General features: G+C 36.1%; 1 protein-coding gene across 1 annotated transcript in view; it reads left to right on the top strand.

The window, feature by feature from the left end:
• Window positions 1-13,722, top strand: part of LRRIQ3 (leucine rich repeats and IQ motif containing 3) — an 88,840-nt gene extending 75,118 nt beyond the window's left edge. The window contains exons 6-7 of the mRNA XM_004603647.2: window positions 1,645-2,371; window positions 13,554-13,722. Coding sequence (XP_004603704.2) covers window positions 1,645-2,371; window positions 13,554-13,722 — 896 coding nt within the window. The remainder of the gene's footprint in view (window positions 1-1,644; window positions 2,372-13,553) is intronic.
• Window positions 13,723-18,298: the final 4,576 nt, after the last annotated feature.

Genomic DNA, 18,298 nt, shown 5'->3' with positions numbered 1-18,298 from the left:
CAAGTTGCTTTTGATTTCTGCTATCCTGGGTATGATTTCTTTATGACCACCTTAACTTCACAATACATTCACTGTCACTGTCACTGTCACTGTCATCCTGTTGCTCATCGATTTGCTCGAGCAGCACCAGTAATGTCTCCATTGTGAGACTTGTTGTTACTGTTTTTTGCATATCTAATCTGCCACAGGTAGCTTGCCAGGCTTTGCTGTGTGGGCAAGATACTCTCAGTAGCTTGCGGGGCTCTCTGAGAGGGGCAGAGGAATTGAACCGGGTTCAGCCGCATGCAAGGCAAACCCGCTGTGCTATTGCTCCAGCCCCACAAGACATTCACCATCAGTTTTTGATATATAAAGATAAAATAGAATTCTCTATTAGGTAAGCTGAAAATTCTTGTAGACTTAGAGTCAGAGGAATGTAATTTTAATAAGGAATAATTCAAACATAAAAATCATCTTTCCTTAAGATTAATAATTATAATTTTTAAAACCTATTTGTCACATGATTCTATATCAATCAAAAGCAAATAGATTAGCAATTTTTTCTGACCATACTCAGGAATAAGTGCTCAGACATTATTTCTGGCTCTGCACTTAGGAGCCACTTCTTGTAGTACTTAACGAACATATGTGATGTTGGGCATCAAACCCAGGTCAACCACATGCAAGGCAAGTGTTTTCCCTGCTGTACTATTGCTCTGAACTCAGGTTTGTTATTAGTCAGGCAAGCGATGATGGCAAACAGACCTGACATATTAATCCAAACATATTCATCATTTATTTCTGATTTTAATGATAGGCCTACTTGTGTAATTCTGGTGTGAGCACTATTTCTAGAAGCCATTGCAGGAGTCATGGCCCATCTTTCCTGTGGATTCACTGTCTTCTAAGTCCTCCTCCTCATATTTGTGTGCTCAGTCGAAAGAAAGCAAATACATAAAAAACACATTTGTCTCTTAATAGTCTTATATCAGAAATGACACATGTCACTTCTGTCTGCACTCATTTGGAAAGGACTGTCTCATGACTTTATAATATATGAAGCAGAGAGTTTAATTTCTTTGTGCGTCCAATGAAGAGGAAAACAGTTTTTGATAGTACCATTTATTCTCACTATACTCAAGAAAAATAAGGTGAAACTGATTGCATACACTTTTGCAAATACGAGATAATGAAAACTATATAAAAGAAACTATATATTTGTGAGTTCTAAGTATTAGAAAAGATACTGCTAGAGAGCCAGTGCAAATTAACTAATTGTGAGAGGTAATACCAAAAATAAAAGAATCACCGCATTTTTGTATTAAATATGATTCAATTGTGATCTTCTTCTAAAAATAACTATGAAATCACAAAGTAAAAAAAAAAGAAGGGCTGGGAATATAGTTCAAATGGCCAGAGCACATTGCTAACACCCAGGGTTAAATTTCCAAAATGGCATGGTCCCCAGAGCATAGCAAGGAATGACAAACACCACCCCCTCTTCCAGGCCAACAAACATAAGAAATTAAAGGAAAATGGAGAAAATATTTTTAATATATTAAATAACATGCAATCAAAATGTATTACACTTGCTTTTAGACAATTGGAACATTAAATAGATTGCATTTAACAGTTACATGTTTTATTTTTCTGCTTGTGCTATAGGTCAAAGAAAGTTGAAATATGATGCTGAGGATGAAAAACTGGATAAAAGTTTTAAGATATCAGTGTTCAAAGCGCCCATACATACTGCAGATTCAGTGAAGTATGCCTCAGTATTGAAAACAAGAGAACAAGATTCTTTACCTGTGTATGGCCAACCACGTTATACCTCTCTTCAAAAACCACTCTATTCCTACAAAGACATTATGTTAAAGAAGAATATGAAAGATTTTTTTGCAGTGCACAGAGCTGGTATGAAACTCCAGTCAGTTTGTGATGTTGATAGATATTATTCACAACTAAAGAATCTGGAAGACCGTGATAAAAGAGTATCAGCTCAAAACATGGCACATGCTTCCCAAGAAAAATCTACATTAAAAGTTCAGGAAATGTTAAATGAAAAAATCCATAATGTAAAGAAACACCGTTTAAAAGAAAAGGAGACAATGCAGAAGGGTTTTCAGCAATTTTGGCAGAACAGAAATCTATACCTTACAAGAGTTAAAGAGAGGAGAAATCTGTTTCTGAAAGAAAAAAGGCAAAAGACTGAAGAACGTTTATTAATTCAGAACTTAAGTAATGAACGCTCTCGTGTACTCAGAGGAATGATTCATATGCACAGATTGAAGATGAATGAGGAAGTTCAAAATGAGAAGAAAATGATTGTTAAACAAAGACTGGAAATAGAAAGGTTTCAAAGGAATTTAGTCAAACAAATGAAGGAACATGGGTAGGCTGGTTCTGATTTTACAGCAGCTTTTAGCTCAATTACATGTGACTCTTTCATATTGCACGTAGAGATCTAAGGCATAGTACTATATGATAACATAATATATTTTACTTTGCAAATAGAAACAACAAATGAGAAATGTTAGACAACCAAATAACTTGTACTTCTCCAACTATTCTAAATCTAAATCTAATTCTTTGTTGTTCTTTGCTTTGAAAGGCACATCCACAGGTGCTCAGAGCTTATTTCTTGCTCTACATGCAGAGATCTCTGCTGGTAATGCAGGGAATTATATGCAGTGCCAAGAATCAAACCAGAGTTAGCTGCATGCTAGGCATGTGCCTTACCCCTTGAACTATCTCTCCAGTCATAAATCTACTATTTGTATCATAAATGCATCATCATTGGACTCTTAATTCGCACTTGAAAACCTGAAATTTTGCACCTCAGCTCCCTCATTTCCCACAACTAATGTTTTGCCTGTTCATTTTACTTTATAGGACTGGCCAACTGGCAGACCAATTCTTCCTTTTTATTCCCACCTCTCTTTTTTCTCATTCATAATTTTGTTATCTAAGAATTTACATTATACTTCAAATGAGAATTCATCTGCATCTTCATACTTTCTTAACATATATATATATGTATATATATATTCGTCTACAAACTCCACCTGCCTTTTAAAATAAAGTTCACTTCATTTCCTACTTAAGTAAATCAATACTTTGCCGTTGCCTGCAGAATCAAATCGAATCTCCCCTGAATGGCATTTCAGACATTATGGTCTGTTCCAATCTATCTAGACTCAATTCACTAAATTTTCTTCAATAGCCTCTTTGATCTTTCTCTAGCAGTGATCTTTGCTCCAGTCAGACTAAATTATTTACCAAGTCCTATCCATATTTATATCCTTTGTAACTATAAAATAACTTATATTGCTCCTCTTTTCCTCAAAGATGCACTCCACTAAGGGCAGCAAACCCAGTATTACTTGTATGTATGTGAATATATATGCACAACATATGTATAAACATATATACATACCTGTATGCACATACTACAACACAAGACTATATTATTGTGCAAATTGGAATGTTTTTAAGTGTTCATATTGATAAGATGGCAGTGCTTATATTTGGATAAAAGGGATAAAGGACTATTTTTCTCCAGGAAGATACATCACTAGTATCTGGTGTATGTCTTTGTTAACTAGATTTTACCTGTGTTTGCACTCACCAAACTGTACAAATTGCACAACCATGTCAATAGTTTAATATCCAACTTAATCGTCGTCTCTTCCCAACTATTTTTCTACTGTAAATTCGGTCCTTTTATTTTAAGATGCTTTCATACACTTTATTTAAATCTCAGTTCTAGCAGTTGTCATAGAGGGTCTTAGTTTGTGTCATTCTTTATAAGAAAATTTAGTCTATCTTTCAATTTCAGCACCTGCTACTGTAAGCAATTAACCTACTTAAATTTTAGTTAGCAAATTTTATTCAACGATGATTTACTGATGAAAATAGCAAAAATCTTGTAAGCACTATAACCCATTTCCATTTGAGAGGCCAATTAATTGAGGGACAGTGTGGTAGGTGAGAAAAGAGTTTTATTAGCAATAAGCCAGCAAATTAGAAGATAGACAATGCAAATTTCAGAAAAATATCTTGCCCACAGAATACCAAAAGCTATTCTGTTAGGAAAACAAGGAAATCTCTCTCTAAAAATGGACAGACTTATCAGACTGGTGGATATCAAGTGCTCACTAACTTTCTGTGTGGGAAGAGGTCTTCTAAGGTATACTCCATTATACCTGTAAATCTGTACAAAAATTTTTGGTTAAGGATTATTTGAGCTTTGTCTTACTTTTTGAGGAAGGACGAGATATGGAAATAGTTCTCAACATTATAACTCTCCTGCTTAGAAATGTTTGCTGGTTTTTAATTTCGAATTCATCTCTTAATTTCTCCTGGGCCAGATTTAATCTCAGTTGTTAAATTAGTAATGGCTGTATATAAGCTCATTTGAGTCATTTTTAATGGCCTTTGGGAAGGGTGAGAGTTTTTATATATTTGTACATAATATTTAAGCCATTGGAATGAGAAACAGTGCACATTTTTCCTAAATGTTTATACAATGAAGATATATAATTGGAGTTATTAAATAGATACCAACGTATAATTACCCAAGCTATTAAAATAGCTTTACTAGTCATTAGAATAATATCCATCTTAGGGAAAGAGCTTACTTCATGGATAAATAAATTTGTCTTACATGTCATTTTTCTCTCTATGATTATTGGTATTTCTACTCATGAGTACTTACCTTCATTTCAGATCATCCAGGGGCTTGTAGAGCAGCTAGCATTTGGCGAGTCTAAGCCCATGTTCTATCCCTGGCATCCCCATATGGTCCCCAAGCACCACCAAGAGTGATCCCTGATCTTAGAACCAGGATAAGTTCCCGAGTATTACCAGATGTGTCCCAAAAACAACAACAAATATAAAATTCAAATCATTCAAATAGTAGTTTACTTTCAACTATCAATGATTCCTATTATCTTGAATATAAAAATTATTTGACCCCAAGAAACTGAACATCTGTGAGATGACATCAGACAATAAGACTAAAATATTTGATAACATAAAAACCATCAAGAGAGAGTTACATTTTCTACTTAAATGGTAGAAAATTATAAAGGTGAGAGTAATCTAGAAACCTTAAAAAGGAAATCTTCAGTAAATATAAATGCATTAATGATTTACATTTCCCCCCATGTTGTCATGAGTTACCATTTTTTATCTTCTAAGAACACATAGTCTAATAGCAAAAATGTAAGCATATAGTTACTATACAAAGTAGAGTATCACTGTATCACTGTCATCCTATTGTTCATCCACTTGCTCAAACGGGTGCCAGTAACGTCTCCATTCGTCCTAACCCTGTGATTTTAGCAGCCTCTCTTTACTCGTCCTTCCTAATTGTGCTACATTGGAGGCTCCTTCAGAGGAATGAGACCCATCATTGTTACTGTTTTTGGCATATTGAATATGCTGCTGGGAGCTTGCCAGGCTCTGCTGTGTAGGCAGAACACTCTTGGTAGCTTGCCAAGATACTCTTGGTTGCTTGCCGGGTTCTCCGAGGGAGAACTGGACTATAAGAGGTTGCACAGCTGCAAATACGGCCACGTGCTTTCAGGAGCTTTGTTTTATAGTCTCTGGATGTTGGCCATTGATGGGGTAACACAGCGCTGGGGGCAGTTTGTGGGTGTGACTGCCTAGCTACTGGAAAATGATAGATCTGGGTGGAAGAGGCCCAGTCCTGATCTGAGCAGGCTTGGAGATCTCAGCCCCAAGTCCTGCACACCTGGGTTCCTCTTCCAGTTCCTTCATGTGTGAGGCTCCTCCAAACATGTGGAGAGTGGCCTTGAGCTTGGCTGTGGCTGGATTCTGGAGGTCTTTGGCTGCTGGGGCTCTGCTCCGGTCAGAGAGGGAAACTCAACCCGCCCCCCTCCGAGGGACCCTGGTGAAGACAGCCAGGTGCGGAGGCAGGAGACTCTGCTTCTTTCATTATATTTACCTTATTGTATGAATTATTTCACATCACTGTAATAGCTGTTTGGAAGTTCCTGTAATGCTTAGAAGTATTACACTAATTATAATTGAGTCATCTCTGATTCGATTCTTTTACCATGTTTGTTCTTGATTATGGGTCACATTTTTCTGCTTTTTCCGTGTCCCTAATCTTTTAGTCTGTATTACAGACACAGTTTAGTAGAGGGGTGGCCAGTTCAAACTTAGACTAATTCTAAAAGGAGTCTAAATAAACACCTACAAACCTCCACAAATTAGAGTACATAGGTAAAATTGTTGATTTGCATTTGTAAAATAAAAAGCTAAAGGGAAAGGCAGAGAGAAGAGAAGTACCATTAGAAAAGTTTAGAATAGGTAATAGATGGAAAGAGGAAGCTGTGAACATTACTTATAGATAAGTGTTTAGAAATAGACGCAATTGCTTTAAAGTTAAGGTTAATTGCTTTAAAAAATAAACTAGATCAAAAAAGACCCTTAAATATCAATTGACAATTGTATGGGATTTTACCAGGAAATAGGTTTTGAACACAGAACTTTCTTTCAAGAAATATCTTAGAAATTTGTAACCATGAGAATTCATTTAGATGAAGCTGTCTCAAACAAATGCAATTTTTAAAAAGTTGCCCCAATGATGTATTTTTTTAAATTCTAAACTAAACTTAGTGAGAACACTATGAAATTTAGTTTTTACTCAAAATATTTTAACCTATATTGACTAAATTTAGATTTTGTTAGTTTTCAAGGGTGTTTGTTAAGAACAGAAAATTGTAACTCCTATAAATAAATATGAATATATCAAGAATTTTGTATAACTCTTAATGAAAAAACTAGTGAAATAACATAACCAGTTCATATTCAAATTCAAAAGGCATTTATATTTGTTTTTATTTCCTTTCTTTATTGACAAGCAAGCACATTAATCCACAAAACGAAATCCCATGCCCTTTCTGCTGAGCATCAAAGTGACAGGACTTTCCTTACCACCTCAGTGAATGTGGCAGCTCTGGGGCTTTGAACTCATGATCTTATTTTAGCTGGGAAATAGCCCGAAACCACTGATATCTTCTGAGTCCTTATTGTAGAACTTTTTTTTTTTAATTTTATCACCATGTGGAAAGTTACAGAGTTCTCAGGTTTATGTCTCAGTTATACCGTATTCAAACACCATCCCTTCACCAGTGCCCATATTCCACCACCAAAATCCCCGGTATACCCCCTGCCCCCCACCCCAACTGTATAACTGATGAATTTCACTTCATTTTCTCTTCACCTTGATTACGTTCCATATTTCAACACAAAACTCACTATTGTTGTGGGAGTTATACCCCCAAACAAGATAATCCTATTAAGGAAGATTTTGATAATTAGTTTTCCATTAAAAGATTGTTTGTTTTCAGGTTTTAGAAAAGGTCGCGCGGCTGCTAACGGCTCGGATGTGTCCCAGTCCCGAATCCCGGAGCCGTGTTAGTTGCTGCTCAGTGTCGCCAGGGCTCCATCTGGAGAAGGTGTGCTGGCTGCACCTCCTCCTTCCGGCTCCCCGGTGTTGTTGGCCCCAATTCAGGTCCGGAGCATTTTCCGGCCGTGTTGCTCACCAGAATGCCTGCCGCTTCTCTGTTGATTGTGGCAAGATCTGTAGAACTTTTTATAGATAACTATTTCTTTTACTTTTTAAAATGTTATCATTTGAAGGAAGATTTGTACTAGGAGTGAGTGTTATGTAAGAAGGAAGCATTTGCTTCTCTTTAGTTATAAACAAATTATCTATTGAAGTGCTTTACATAATATGTTCATAAGCATTAAATATTTCTTATTTTTATCATATAAAATTTATAAACATTACTTAAATTTTTTTCTCTATGTGTATTATAAAGAGAGAGGAGAGAGAAAGCGGTAGCCAAGGTGGAGAGAGAGAGACAGGAGAGAAAGGGAGAGAAGGGGTGTAGAAGAAAGAGAGGAAAGAAGACATTTTGTGAATGATTTTTATAAATTACTTTAATAAAAAATTTTTGACTAGAGAATGAAAGCTTATGCTATATCAAAATATAAGTTTACTGCAAATAAATGTTAGATAAATCTAATCATCTTCATTTATCACAGTGAACTGAATACCTTGCCATCATTAGTTTGGAAAGCATACAGAGCCAAGTGAGCTTCCTAATAGATCTTAACTGAATTTTCTTCTGTTGTAAACGCCTGCAAATATATTATCCTTGAAAGCACACACAAATAAAACAATGTTCTGATTATGTCTGTTCTAAAAGGTATTAACTTTTAGTTTAAATGGTTTCACATAAATATTATCAACATGCAAAATAGAGCTTTGACAAAAAGGTAAATATCCAGAGACCTTCAAGGTTTTTTCAGTTCTTTTTTCTGCTTATTGATTCTTTATTAACATTCCCAAAACTTGACATAAAACATTCAAAGAATCTCAATAACTGGTGGAATCTTTACAAAGAATGTAACCCACTTACCATGTTTTGGAATAAAGAAAAATAGGACAGGGGGTGGTAAGGAAAACCATACATATCTAGTTTAGGAACCTTGATAAAGGACCCACCAAAAAAATTAAGAATAAATTAAAAAAGAATTTGAAATAAAACAATCTAGATATCAGGTAAATGCTAGCTTATGAGTTTCTGAAAGCATTCTTGCCCATATTCTGAAAAAAGAAATGCTGCTGCTTAGGGCAAGAAGTACATATGAGCATTTTAAAACAGAGTGTCCATTCACATGGAGTATCAGTGATTCATTGTCCTCTACCTTTCCTTACTTTGTTTCTCTGTGAAGTTGTGTATTGTTTCTTCAAATCTGAATAAGACTCTGGCTGGATAAAGTATTCTTGGTGAGGCATCTATTTTATTGAGTTTCTTCACTATATCCCTGACTGTCTTCAGACCCAGGGATTTAGTCAGATAAGTCTGCTGTTAAATCTTAAAGATGCACCTTTGTATATAATTTCTTTCTTGCTGCTTTCAGTATGCAATCTTTATGGGTTTTGTCATTCTGATTTGGATGTGTCTAGGAGTAGTTTTATTTGGATTTATTTTAGCTGGTATTCTTCAGATCCTCCTGGATCTGAAAAAGTAATATATATACTTGAAGAGTTCATATTACCTAGATTAACAGATTCAGGCACTCTTCAGTTCTGGGAACTGATCAACAATGATGCTTTTGACTGCTACTTCAATAGAGTTGGCCTCCTGACCCTCTGGGCCCCTGGTGATTCTTACCTTGTTAGTCTTGAATTCATCCCAAAGTTCTCTTATCAGCTTTTCTTTGATTTTGAGGCTTTTTTCTTCATCTTCTGTTGCGAACTTCCAGTGAGTTTTTCATTTCACCAACCAAGTTTCTCAGTTTTTTATTTGTTTGTAGTTCATTTCTCTTCTCTTATCCTCCTGTGTTTAATTGGCAGTCCATTCCATTGTTTCTTTGAGCACCTTATAAACCCTAAGTTCTTCTCTAATTCCTTATCACAAAGATTATATAGCCCAGTGTTACTGGTTGAGTCTTTTAGACTACCATCTTCACTCATTAGCATGGCGAGGTTCTGCACTGCTTTCCCATTGTGATGTTTATAGTTGGAGTTGTTTTTTGGTTGTGTGTGACTGCTGGTGACTGCAGTTAGGATGTCTTTGTATCTCAAAGTCCTTGTCCTTATTTTGACTATCACTTGACTTCCTTGCTCAACCTCTTTATTCACCATGGTATTTTTATTTGTGCTGGAGCAATAGCGCAGCAGGTAGGGCGTTTGCCTTGCACTCAGCCAACCTGGGTTTGATTCCTCCGCCCCTCTCAGAGATCCCGGCAAGCTACCAAGAGTATCTCGCCCACATGGCAGAACCTGGTAAGCTACCCGTGGTGTATTCGCCATGCCAAAAACAGTAACAAGTCTCACAATGGAGACATTACTGTTGCCCGCTTGAGCAAATCAATGAACGACGGGGATGACAGTGATACAGTGATTTTTATTTTGACTTCTAAAGATTTTTTCTATTCAGTGTATGACTTGATCACAATTTCCAAACCCAAGAACAATCTTATTTTTCAATCTTTGGCATTAGGGATCCCAACAGCCTTTAAACTCTTTTATATAAATATATAAAAACCACATAAGACTAGGTTCCTCCTAACCCTCAAATTTCATTAAGGTTTCCCCATAATGTCTAGAGTAGGCCTTTTCTAATTTGTATCACCTTTGTATGTAGAATGAAGATTAATGAATCGTCTGTAGGCCGGGAAAAAGTAATATATATACTTGAAGAGTTCATGTTGCCTAGATTAACAGTTACATGTAGAAATAGCCCACTTATGGGAGGAATCTGTTTTAAGGCAGGGCAAACATTGAAAAGCAAGTTAATTTTTGTTAAACAAGCTCATCCCTCCATTATGTTTGAAATCCTACCTTTCTCTTGATTTTGCACTCCTAAACAAGTTAGAAAAGTTTGGTCTGTCCCATTTACATTAGAATTTACAGTCATCTAGTCTGGAAATACTGCTCTGCATCAGAACACATGCCTTACATATCCTGGCTGGGTCCAAACCCTGGCTCTCCGTTTTCCTCTCCCCACCACTGCAACTCTATAGCTGTAAGATAACATGGGGTTTGTCCTTTTAGCCTTGCCTTAGGGAACATAGTTTACCTTAAAGCAATGTCCTTTCTGTATGGACACAGGAAGACAATATTGTGCTTGTAACCTGGGAGTTGATTGACTCCAACAATATTTACTCCTGGGCATCTGCTTTCTTAACTCAGTTGCCCTCAGTTCCTAGCACCGCAAAAACAGGTTCCTGACGAGGGTCAGGACTGATCCAGGGCAAGCGGTGAGTTATGTGCTACCCTGGCTTGGAGATAGGCCAGGCCAAAGTGACACAATACTCAACTATAAGTTGAGGGCATTATCATGGACAATGCTGTCATGATCCAAAGGTAACGACGAGACTAGGACCCTGTTGGGGTTAGGAAGACTAACCTGGCCTGAGGACTGTATATAGTGAGATGTCCTCAAGAAGAACCAAACTTTATATCTCTTACTGTGCTCATACAGAATGACATTGCTAGAAATATTAGAAGTAAATTTACTATAACTATTTAAGCAGATTACTAGCTCACACCCTAACACACCCTTGTTTGGAATCACACCCTTGAGAGGATCTCCTTAGATGTGATTTCCTTAGATGAGATTTTGTTAATCTCCTCAAGTAATTGTCTTACCCTTCTTTGTTGATTTCTTGATGTTAAACCCACCTTTATGCTACTGCCCTATGTAATTTGCTATATAAACTACGACTGTGGGGCACAGCGGGAGAGACAGAAGAAGACAGGAGAGATAGAAGAAGATTCAGAGAGGCTCCCAGACTCAGAAGAAGCAGAGAGAAAGAACAAAATAAACTGATCGAGCAATCAGTTTGGCCTTCTTCCTTCCATCGCTTGCTCTTGACCCACACACAGCGGTTCCAGAGCACCAAACTCGGGCACCAAACTCGGGCGGTGAGACAGAGCCGCCCGGAGACCCCAAGAGTGCACGCGCCCCTCGGCGTGCCTTAGCTTTTTACAATAGCCAAGTAATATCTCCAGTTGTGCTATTAAATTTTATGTTCTTCTACTAGTATATCTAATGTTAATTTATTTGCTTGTCATTCTCAGAGGAAATCAGAAGGTGTAAGGATAGTTTTCTGTCTCAAATAGTTCCCTCATTGCTTAAAACTGTCTAGCTCTGAAAAATTCAATTCTTATAGGGCTGGAGATAAAGTACAGTTGTTGTGTTCGATCACAGTCAATGTGGATTTGATCCCGGGCACCACCACATTCCTGTGAACTCCACCAAGAGTTGATCCCTTAGCACAGAACCAGGAGTTAAATCCTGTGAACAGCTAGGTGTGTTCTTTACCCCTCAAAAAAAGAAAAAAGGAAAAAAATAATCCACAAAGATTAAGATCGAATTTATATACCTTTTCTATCTGTAAAGTCTTCAGTATTTTTAACTCTTTATTTCTTTACTTTTACCACGTATATTTTTGAAATATATTGTGTGATCCATCTCTTAACTTTCTTGTAGAAGTTTTTTTCATCTCTAGCATAAACTCTAGAATTAAATCGAAATATTCTTCTCCATTCTATCCAGTCTATGCAGTGATTGTCTTTCTCCATCTTGCTTACCACCCCCATTCTACCTTGGAACAATCTATCTTCATTTCTTATGCTCAATAGGTTAAAAATGGCTAAAAGCAATCATAGACAGATATGTGGCTCTTTATATTTATTGTATGGCTTTGTAGGGGAAAGGGATATTGCTCTTTTGCCCTCTTGGTTTATCTAGGCAGGCAAAAAAAAATGACATTTTAAGAATAGAGTATATTTGGGAGGAAACTGTCTTTGTAACTGGGCATCTGTTTCTTTATGTAATTAAAGTCCTTTATACAAACAACTTCTACTCAGATTTCACAACCTTCTTAGAAAGTAATCTTTATTCCAAACAGATATAGTGAGGTGTGATTATCTTTGTTTCCATTGAGCAATTTCTTTGGTTTCTTCTGTATTCCATTTCCTACACATTTGTTTTAAAATCTCACAATGCTGGGCTGTAGTGCTGGTGGCCACAAGAATGACCTTATCACACTGTATTGCTCAGTGCACTAGGTTGAAGTGGGGATTGAATTTGGTACCTTGAAGATGCAAGCATGTGCAAAACTAGTCTTTGGAGCTAGTTTTCCAGCATTTAATATATTTCTCATGTTTGAAGAATATAAACTGCTAAACATTAAAACACTTAACTGTTAAATGAGTTGAAGGTGGATGGATGAATTTTCCTAAGGCCCATAAACATTTCTCACTTTTGACAGAATGACTTGGTTTACCTTTCTATAACTTCAAACCTTTTATTAGTCTGCTAGTGCTACTTAAACAAGATAGTACAAAGTGGCTGGCTTAAACAGCAGAAGTTTATTTTCTCATGCTTCCTCAGCCTAAACATCTAAGGTGATGGCATAAAAAGATTTGACTTCTTCTGAAGCCTCTCTTTTCTACTTGTGGATTACTACTTCCTCAATGGTCGATGGTCCTTATATTTAAGCACCTTTGCTCTGTGCTTAAATATTTTTGATGTCTTTCTTTTGAAGAAGCCACTCCTATTGAATTAAGGGCCATACATATGGCCTCATTTAAACTTAATTACCTCTAAAAGACCCTATCTCTAAGTCAAATCTAAGAGACAATCTAAAGTATTAAGGTTATGACTTCAACATATTGATTTGTGGGGGGACTCTGTTCAGCTCAAAATTAGTGTTAGACAAGGCTAAGATTTATTAACTTAAGCAAAAATTCTGAAAATCATGACATTGTGTAGTTTTGATGTCTCTTCTGAAAACTAAACCAGGTTTTAAGAAAATCCTATTAGTCAACAAAAGTCTTAGAAATCAGTTTAATATAAATATTGTTAAATGTTATACTAAGATTTAATACAATAAATGGAGTTCCTTTTTCTTAATTGTGTATCCGTTTTGGAGCTTTCATCTCTAATTATTATTAATCTGATGAATTGCTGTAGTTTTAAGTAATTGAAGTATATCTCTATTTTTTTCCCCTTTAGGACTCTAGAAGCATTTAGAAGTCACAATAAAGAAAAATTTGTCAATGACATGATGGCTTTTCCAGAATATTACGAGAACTTTCAAGATGTTGAAGCAAAAGTTAATATTGGAAAAAAAAATTTAGTTTTTGAGATTCCTGAACGAACTACAAAAGAAAATGATGCCTAATAACATGCTATGATCGCTTTGAAGTGCAGCTATATTTCCATGAACATTAAGATACTAAGTGAAAGATGAAATACAGGATAGTCTTGTATACAAATTTCTAAAATCTAAAGATAATCATTAATACTGTTTTTATCATTGATCTTTCAATGTCAATAAAGTGGAGTTGGCATCCCTAAATGATTTCCTATATTTCATATGTCAAGGAACAATTAAAACCAATTTTATTTATCGGAAGAAATTTTGCAAAGGCAATTCTTATGTTCTATTTCATGCCTTTGCTGTGGATAGGTAGGCAAAACTAACTTAAGTTTCCCTGGCACAAGAAATTAACTCAGATGATGAATTTTCCCCTACATACTGTATACTTTGATTGCTTACATTACCTGCTTTCATGTACTTAATTATATATTCTGTTTATTTTGTTAGACAATCTTCAGAAATTGTTTTTCAAAACAAATATTTCACCATTACACCAGTAATTTATACTTTTACAATTCAGATAATATAAAATATAAAAGAAAATTAAACATTTCTATTCACTTCTTGATAGTAAGATTGCTATTTTTGTCTTTTTGTGTTTTGAAAATTCAATTTTGATGTTTTTCTCTTTATACATATGTGCAAGGGATAAAGACAGACTAAGACATGATTATGAAGTTGTTATTATAATCATACTTAAAGGACATAGATATTCATCCTAAATCAATTAATATATACTTATGACATAAAATCTGGAAAATAAAGGACGATGCAAAAATACATCACTGTTACTGTTACTGTTTTACCATTATTCATCGATTTGCCCGAGCGGGCACCAGTAATGTGTCCATTATGAGACTTGTTGTTACTGTTTTGGGCATATCGAATACGCCACTGGTAGCTTTCCAGACTCTGCCATGCAGGTGAGATATTCTTGGTAGATTGCCGGGCTCTCCGAGAGGGGAGGAGGAATCGAACCCAGGTCAGTCACGCACAAGGTGAATGCCCTACACGCTGTGCTACGCTCCAACCCATAATATTTTTATATATCAAGAAATATAAATGATCAATATATTAATTTCTTAATAAAATGTGTTATTTTAAATGTTTTAATATGCTTTAGTTGCATATAATTTTTAAACATTTATTTTTAAAAATTCTCTTACCTTATTAGTCTCAGAAAAATGTCAAAAAAATTAGTATCTTACAAAATAATGTATTCAATTTTGTCTCTGAACAGCTAAAAAATTCTACTAGCATTTCTTTCTTCAAAATAAGAACTGCCTATTTAAATCTGTGACCAAAACTCTATTTTCCTATTAAACATAAAATATATTATGAGCCAGTCATCTTTTTCTGCAAAAATGAGTAAGGAAACTACGGTGAGTGGTAAAAATAATGACATATTGATTTCTATAACAAATTAGAGAATCTCTACGCTACTCCATTTTTCTATTCTCTAAGTGGAAAAATACATATGTTTTGGAGGTTTAATGAAACTAATGACATCATGTAGTTATTACATATAACTATCACATATAGTAGTTGTTATATAACTATTGATATGGTTAAATGAGAAAACTGAAAGATGGGTGATAGAATAGAAGTTAGGGTACTTGCCCTGCACGTAATTGACCAAGGTTCAATCAGCAGCATCACATAATGGTTCTGCTTCCAGGAGTGATCTCTGAGTGCTGAGCCAGGAGTAACTTCTGAGTACAGACTATTTTGTGCCCCCCACCAATAAAGAAATAAAAGTTCAAAAAGCAGCATAGAGAGAAAAATTGTAAAAGGTAAATATGTAATAGTAGAAGCAGAAGTATTCTCTTGTAGTTATGAAGACTTATCACCTATGTCAGATGTGAGGAACACTATCAAGGAACTATAGCAATTTTTGTGTGTTATTTATTTGAGTTGCCTCTTGGAGAGTTCAGCAAGCTACCATAAGTATCCTGCCCACAGAGAGAGCCTGGCAAGCTCCCGGTGGCATATTTGATATGCCAAGTACAGTAATAAGAACAGGTCTCATTTCCCTGACCCTGAAAAGAATCTCCAGTCGTTGGGAAAAATGAGTAAGGAGAAGCTGCTAAAATCTCAGGGCTGGGACGAATGGAGATGTTATTGGCTCCCGCTCGAGTAAATCGATGAACAATGAGATGACAGTGATACAGTGATATAGTTGAGTATATTTTATCAGTTTTCTTTTTCTTTCTTTTTATTTTTTATTGATTCAATGTGAGGTACAATAACAAAGCTTTCATGTCATCCAACACCCATCACTTCATCAGTGTACATTCTCCATTATCGAACACCAAAATCCCCAGTAGCCCCCCTCCCTCCATTTCACACCTCGCCCTCCTTGTGTGGCAGACAATTTGTACAATACTCTCTTTCTCTACTTTAGTTACCTTTGATATTTCGAGACCAGACCACCACCACTCATACCTGCTGAAACGGCAATACTAGACAATGTGTTTCGTATTGTTTTTTTATGGATGCAATATGGATGCTTTAGGAATTCTAAAATTTTAAAGATTAGGGTCTGAAGAGATCGCTGCAGCAAATTGCTCAGGACCAAGGTTCGTTTGTGTGTCTCTGGCTCCTGGCGTGTGGGAGTTTAAGTAGATGGTGGTCAGGTGAGGGATCATCTCAGAGTTCCAAGGTGTGGGGGGAGGGGGGAGGGGGGAGGAGGGTGGGGAGGGAGAAGCGACCACCACTCCTCCCCGTTCCATGAGGCTGGGCATTTGGTGCCACCTTCACTCGTACTGGAGCTTATCATTGGCTTCTAGAAAATGACGCCGGCTGCAGTTCCTAGGGTTTAGGTGGAGGGATGGCACCTATCCCCGTCTGGAGCAGCCCGGTGAAATGGCCTATTGCTAAGTATAGGTCCATTTCTTTCTCTGCAGCGAGTTGTTCAGGACCGAGGTCTGTTTGTGTGTCCTCAGTTTTTTTTTTTACTCTAAATGTTAGATTGTACATATTTTAGGCTGTGTGGGCCATATTGTTTTTAGTGTTCAACATAGCTCCACTGTTGCAGGGCACATTTAATAATATATGCAAGATAAATAATTATGTTTGGTTAAACTCAATTTAAAAAAAAAAAGTCAGATTTTACCTATGGACCATAACTTTCCAGCACTTTGTATATTTGAAAGCATTTGACCTTGCAAATTTTTAGTATTATCCACAGAGGGGTACTAATAGGACTCATTTTGCAAGCTAGTACATGTTTTAAACAAAGTTCCCTAATAAATTATCTGAAAACTTTCCTTTGATAATGATACCTAAATGTCTTAAAATCCTTATATGCTTTAGATCCCTTTAATGAGTTTATTTCAGATAAGAACAACTTTGCTAATATATCCAAATAATAAGGAGTTTTGGAGGGTAGACACACCCAAAATGTCTTCCTTTCATATCTTCTAGGAAATTGGGTGCCTGAGGGCTTTGCCAATTTACTGTATTTACAGGACTTATCTATAGGGAAACATTTCTTGCTCCTAAAAAGTGAGAAACCAAAAGCATTCACATCACACCCCATGTTGTGGATAAAACGAGGTTTGTCTGATATATTTTCTACATTCTATATTATAAGAATTTTTCTCCAGTTTAAACTTCCATTTAATAAAATTTCAGAATTGGTATATGTCTACAATATTAGTATATGTACATACATTACAAGATTTTGTGTGTTCTACGGTACTCTGTAAGATCAGCTACACTAGACAACTTATTCAATGCCGTTACACATAAAACAGCTTCAGCCCAAAGTGAATTTTCATGTGCTGATTAAGGTTTGAAAATTTTGTGAAGGCCTTTCTACATTTCCTACAGGCACAACATTTCAATAGTGTGGATCGTCATCTGTGAGGTAAAGTTGGAACAGTGAGTGAAGACCATCACACATGACTTAAAAGCATAAATTTCTCTCCAGTGTAAATTCACATATGATTAGTTAATGCTCTAGGGGTGAATGAAAGCCATCTCACATTCTCGATAAGTGTAAGGTCTCAATCTAGTGTGAATTTTCATGGGTGTATGTGGATTCAGTAAAGGCTTTTTAAGATTTCTTACAAACACAGGGTTTCAATTATTGTGAATTCTGAAATGGCTCTTATGATTTCTAGAAGCAGGAAAGCCTTTTTTTTTCTTTTTCTTTTCTTTTTTTTTTTTTTTTGCTTTTTGGGCCACACCCAGCGATGCACAGGGGTTACTCCTGGTTCTACACTCAGGAATTACTCCTGGCGGTGCTCAGGGGACCATATGGGATGCTGGGATTTGAACCCGGATCGGCCACTTGCAAGGCAAATGCCCTACCCTCTGTGCTATCGCTCAAGTCCCATTATTTCAACTTTTTTTTTTTGCTAAGTAAAGCCTTTCTTATTTTTGTCATATAAGATTTCTCAAATGCACAGTGAGGCTTAAAGAGTGAATGAAAGCCTTCCAACATTCCTTACAAGAATAAAATTTTATATATATTCTAAGATTTCTTCAGTAAGTGAAGACCTTCCCACATTTCTTATACTAAGTTTTTCTTCACTGTGTGTTCTCACATGTAGACTAAATGTGAGGATCAAGTAAAGGTCCTCCTAGATTC

Source organism: Sorex araneus, chromosome 5 (assembly GCF_027595985.1).
Source record: "Sorex araneus isolate mSorAra2 chromosome 5, mSorAra2.pri, whole genome shotgun sequence".
NCBI lineage: Eukaryota > Metazoa > Chordata > Mammalia > Eulipotyphla > Soricidae > Sorex > Sorex araneus.
This window is presented reverse-complemented; position numbering and strand designations above follow the sequence as displayed.